Here is a 5,915-nt window from a genome sequence, read left to right on the forward strand (position 1 = left end):
AATTAAATAAAGTGGTTTTCAGAAATATTTGTAATATTATCTCTCAATTTTAGATTTTTTTAATACGAAAAATTTAAAACAAATGAGTATAATTGCCGAGTATTAGTGTTAATGAAAATGCTGATGGAAATGTAGGTTAACTTTAATTATTTTATTTTAAATATATTATTTCTAAAATTGTATGGATCTTAACTAAATTATTCAGCAATCTATTTATCGAAAAACTAAATCATGTTTTGATTTTATATATATATATATATATATTTATAATATTTGTGTGTTTTTCAAATAAATAATTTTTTTTTAATTTAAAGCATGTCTTTAATGATAGTTTTAATTTAAGTAATTTTACTAATATCGCACCATGTCACTTTATTCTTAAACAAGTTAATGTGTTTAATCTCACATTATAATAAAATACAACACATGCAACAAACATAACGCAACAAGTACAAAAGTACAATAGAGCTGAACATACTCTTCAAGTTAATTATGGATGTACCTTACCTCTCTGTGATCTTTCCCCTGCTCTAAGTCAGATCATTCATTATGTCAAAGAAAACGATGGCGACTGTTGAAGACCACGTACGTCGCTGATGTATGATATATGTTTCGACATTTCGCGGGCAGCTATTCCAGTGGATCGCAGTGTCCTTTCAAACGGAGAACGGAAATTTAACTCCTACGTAAGGCCGGAGTTCATTCAAAATATTTAATCTGAAATTGAGTTTGAAACGAAACAAGTAGTACAGTACTGAATTCGTTTCACGTTACCTGCTATTCCATCAACGGTTCTTGCATTCACACATATTTTCGTTCAAATTGAAGTGCATGAACTTGGAACACACACTGATCATTCGGAGCCGGGGAAGATCAATTTATCTGAAATTAAGTTTTCTTTTCAATGATCGAGATGCCCAGTGATAGTTACCGAAGCTGGAAGCTCTCCTCTTGCTCACACGATGCATTGAATCAACAAATTTAACTTGATCGAAGCTCAAAAGCCCATGCATTAAAGGTGCTTAAGATCAAAAGAATGGTGTTAGTGTGTTGACTTGACTTCCTTTGGAGGCCTTCCATGGCTGTTCTTGAACTGTCATCCTGTCAAGGTTCACTGCTACTCTCACACTTCTTGCCTTGGGTCCTAGTACTTAGACACCATCCTTTACGTCTCCAATCAAGAAGTAATAATATATTTTAATGTTTAAGCACCAACAAGAACCTTTGTATATAGTTGTGCTTGAACTGTCATACACGTGGCAGATGTCAAGGTACCTTGCAACAATGACTTCCTCTGGGTCCTAGTACTTAGACACATTGATGAACTGAGAAACAACGGACCAATCAAGTCAAATAATTAACCAAGCCACGTACCTAGGTGCTTAAACACCAATGTTATCTAAATTATGCATTTAGTATTCTGTTCCTTTGATAAACTATGAGGTTTGGTAATTAAATACTGCCTCACGCCGACAAATCAGAAAATGGCGGTTTAAGCAGATTCTCTTGTAAACCGACCTTCAAATCATATAATCTCGATTAGCTAATATTAATAAGATGCTATAAAAATATAACTAGTAGCCGTAATTAAAATTGATTGCTAGCAAGACAGTTCAGGATTCGCTAAACAGTTAAAGGATTATAGGCCGACCTTTCTCGGGATCAGAAGAATGACAGCCAACATACAGAGCGCAAATGCTAAACGTTATTTTGTCCTTCAATCTCTTATGAAATCTTTATTTACAGTACTTGCAAACTGACGGAGCAGTGTTCCAGGATTAATTAATTGTAATGAATCGATTTGGGCTATCTATTCTAGAGTTATTATAAAGGGCAACGAAAATAAAAATGCCTAGTTGTTATATATATATATATATATATATATATATATTCCTTGAATTATCTGAAATAAGTCTCACCGATTATTCATGAAAGTGTTGGGAATTAGAAAATGTAACAGGCACACTTGTGTCAAACAATCAAGGTTCTTGCTGCCCAGTACTGATTAGAGAGGCAAAAGTAGCTGATCAATCACTAATTATCCTTAACCTGGTCTTGCATGCCTGCCGCGTCGGATTACAAACATTTTCATGCATGCCACGCAGGAAACAATTCGTTTCCATCATTTTTGTCTTGACATGTAACGCAGAACTCGCTTTAAAGAGTTTGCACAGCAGACACCAAATCCGTACGTGTGATTTATCTTGTGTTAATTACCATTTAGATGCATGTGGGCATGCATATCTCGTATGTGAGGGCATTGTGTGAATCAAGGTAGACTCGAGTTGATATACTGCTGAGATATGAAGGAAAATCTCACAGGATCGATTCTGAATCGTAACAGCACAATCTAAACATCAGATTGACTCCAAAAAGCACCATAACCCAATCCCAGCTCTTTAGAAAGAAGATCAATTTTTTAATTCAAATTTTGTATTCAACATCTAGTTTTTTTGTTTATTAAACTCATCTCAATACACACACGCACATATACTTGGATGATATTTTTAAGATTATTCATAAAAGGAATTTAGTCTTGATTGATGTACATATATATATATATATATATATATATATATATATATATATATATATATATATATATATTAATCATTTAGCAGAAAACCGATGCTTAAAATTAATATGTATGGAATGATGTTCAGTTGTAGACATAAAATTACTTTGGCAAGCTAGCTATTGAAAAACTAAGATGATTAGTGATGATATCAGATAAATCACTGAAGTGAAATATTTGTAATAATAAATATCGGTGGATTAATTATGATATCTCTATTAGTTTTGAACACCACACTACTTGTGTGCGCGTGTGTGTATTTTTCTTTGTTTCATTTGAGAGTCTTGAATTTGAGATCCCAAATAATTATCATGTTTTAAAAGAGTTTTTTAATATTAAAATTTTGAAAATATTTTTTGGTTATAAAGCAGATCGATTGCAATAAAAAAGCCTCTTGTAATCAGATGGATATTAAAACGTGCAATTGAGCCAATAGTATAGGTAAGATTTTTTTGAAGGGTCAATTAAAGTGCTCATATCCTTAAAAAATTACATTTAAAATACAATTAAGATAAGCAAAATAAGATACATAAATAATAATTACTTTGGTAATTAATTAAATTCGTTTGAGGCAAAAGAATAGAATTGATGATTTTGTGTGTTTTTTGTATTTGATGAAGAGAAAAATCATCATATTCTTGCTAATGATTTGGAAACATTTGATAGTTTTTCTTCGCGGAGACAAAATGTTTTAGGAAATATATTGAGTCAATAACTAGAAGTTAAATAGTTTATGAGGAAAGATAATTAAAATATACAAAGAATATATAAATGCTGTGATTATATATCTTTTGAAACAAAATTATGCAAATGACCCTTTCAATTCAAGTTTCTCATTATTTTCACGATATTCAAATTAGTAATTAAATCATTCCTAGAATCTTATAATAAAATCAAAATCAAGCTATTATCTATTTTTTCCTAATTCAGGAGTATCAAATGACACCCCTAGATTAGCTATGACAAGTCGCCAATGAATTGAGCTGCAACTCGTTAATTATTATTTGCCCATATTTTTTTTAAAAAAAACTTCGGCCCTCGTTTAAATAAATAATTCAGGTAAAAACCCTTGATTAATATCCATTATACTCTACAATGGCGAGGCCACCTAAGCCAGGCAGGTTCATGAACCGAACACCCCAAGACTTTCCTATATATACATCGCCCACTTCCTTCTCCAGTCCCCACTCCTCCCTGGCAAACAAACACAAGTAGAGGAGATCATACAAACAGCAATAGCTAGCAAGTAGCTCTCCTCCAAAACACCAAACAATCCAAAACTTCACAAAAATGCCTTCTGCTACTTCTGTAACAATTGTCTCACAATGCAACGTCTTCCCAGACCAAAAATCCACTCTAGAAGATCTCAAGCTCTCAGTCTCTGACCTCCCTATGCTTTCTTGCCACTACATCCAGAAGGGTGGCCTTTTCACTCGCCCTCCAACGCTCTCCATCGATTCCTTAATCTCCCACCTCAAGCAATCTCTTTCTCAAACTCTCTCTCACTTCCCTCCACTTGCAGGTCGCTTCAACACTGACTCCAATGGCTACATCTACATAACCTGCAACGACGCAGGCGTAGATTTCATCCATGCCACTGCAACCAGTATTTCCATCCAAGATATTCTCAGTCCACTTCACGTACCTGATTGCGTCAGAGGCTTGTTTGCTTTTGAGAGCACTGTTAGCTACCAGGGCCATTATAAACCAATCGTGGCCGTTCAGGTCACAGAATTAGCTGATGGGGTTTTTATTGGTTGTTCAATGAACCATTCTGTTACTGATGGTACTTCGTTTTGGACCTTCTTTAATACCTTTTCTGAAGTTTCGAGAGGAATCAAGAAAATATCAAGACAGCCTGATTTCTCGAGAAACTCAATCTTGATTTCTGAAGCTGTACTTAAAGTTCCTCAAGGTGGCCCTCAAGTCACTTTTAATGAAAACGAGCCACTGTGTGAAAGAATTTTCAGTTTTAGCAGAGAAGCCATTTTGAAGCTGAAATCCAAAGTCAACAACAAGAAATGGACTCAAAAATCAGATAATACTAATGTTGACGCTGTTGAATTAATGGGAAAACAAAGCAATGATACACTGCTTCAGATTCACAACAAGGGCAAGATGACTGGAATCCTTGAAAGCTGGTTCAAGAACGCGGTTTCGAAACCGCAAGAAATGGAGTCAAACCTTTCAATGGTGGAGATTTCGTCGTTTCAATCATTGTGTGCTCTTCTGTGGCGTGCGGTGACACGTGCAAGGAAGTTGAACCCGTCAAAAAGGACCACGTTTAGGATGGCGGTTAATTGCCGTCACCGTTTGAACCCGAAACTCGATCCGCTATATTTTGGGAACGCAATTCAAAGCGTCCCCACATACGCGTCAGCTGGGGACGTGCTGTCTAGGGATCTACGCTGGTGTGCGGAGCAGCTGAATAAAAGTGTTGCTGCCCATAACGACGAAATGGTACGTCGTTTTGTCGAGGATTGGGAAAGTAATCCAAGGTGTTTCCCGTTAGGGAACTTGGATGGGGCGTCAATGACAATGGGTAGTTCACCAAGATTCCCAATGTACGATAATGATTTTGGGTGGGGTCGACCCTTGGCAGTTAGGAGTGGTAAGGCCAACAAGTTTGATGGTAAGATCTCTGCTTTTCCTGGCAGGGAAGGTAATGGTACTGTGGATCTTGAGGTTGTGTTGGCTCCTGAAGCAATGGCTGGGATTGAGTCTGATCACGAGTTCATGCAGTTTGTATCTCGCTAGTTATTCTTCATCGGTGGTGATTATCTGATTGTCTTGTGTGGGCCATTGTAATGTCGGTGAGGACATGTGCTTTGAGAGGCTCCTGCCTCGTGGGACTGGGACGAGGAAGGATGTCTCTCTTTTGTAACTTTGTGAAAGTTTTTTTTCTGGTTAAGAGCGTGTATGATATTTGAATGTTTTTTGTAAGGTAAGTTTTATTTTGAAATGTTTAAAAATAATGATTTTTATTTTAAATTTTATTTTTAATGTCAGTATATAAAAATAATTTTAAAATAGTAAACAAATTAATTTTAAATAAAAATTTTCAAAATTTTACCTAACTATATTTAAAACACAAAAATAAACACGTGCTTAATTATATGGTTTGTTTTGCTGAACTTTTAAGAGATGAGCAGCTTTGTTGATGCGCGCGCATATGCCTGGGTATGGTTTTGTCCTGGACGATTATCCAGAACAGATAATTCTCATCTGCTGCTTATAAGTATAGTTTTGAAACCCGACCCGGTCATCAACCCGGTCAAGTGATCGGGTCACGGGTCAGATGGGTTGACCCGGGTTAACCCGGGTCAACAAAAAAAAAGGA

At 35.7% G+C, this 5,915-nt stretch overlaps 1 protein-coding gene across 1 annotated transcript; it reads left to right on the plus strand.

Annotated features, from left to right (window-relative positions):
- The first annotated feature begins 3,744 nt into the window (after positions 1–3,744).
- LOC7494476 (uncharacterized acetyltransferase At3g50280) lies at positions 3,745–5,566 on the plus strand. The gene has a single exon (XM_002311169.4). The coding sequence runs from the start codon at positions 3,866–3,868 to the stop codon at positions 5,330–5,332; it is 1,467 nt and encodes a 488-aa protein (XP_002311205.2). The 5' UTR covers positions 3,745–3,865; the 3' UTR covers positions 5,333–5,566.
- The last annotated feature ends 349 nt before the right edge of the window (positions 5,567–5,915 follow it).

This window comes from Populus trichocarpa, chromosome 8, assembly GCF_000002775.5.
Source record: "Populus trichocarpa isolate Nisqually-1 chromosome 8, P.trichocarpa_v4.1, whole genome shotgun sequence".
NCBI classification, from domain to species: Eukaryota; Viridiplantae; Streptophyta; class Magnoliopsida; order Malpighiales; family Salicaceae; genus Populus; species Populus trichocarpa.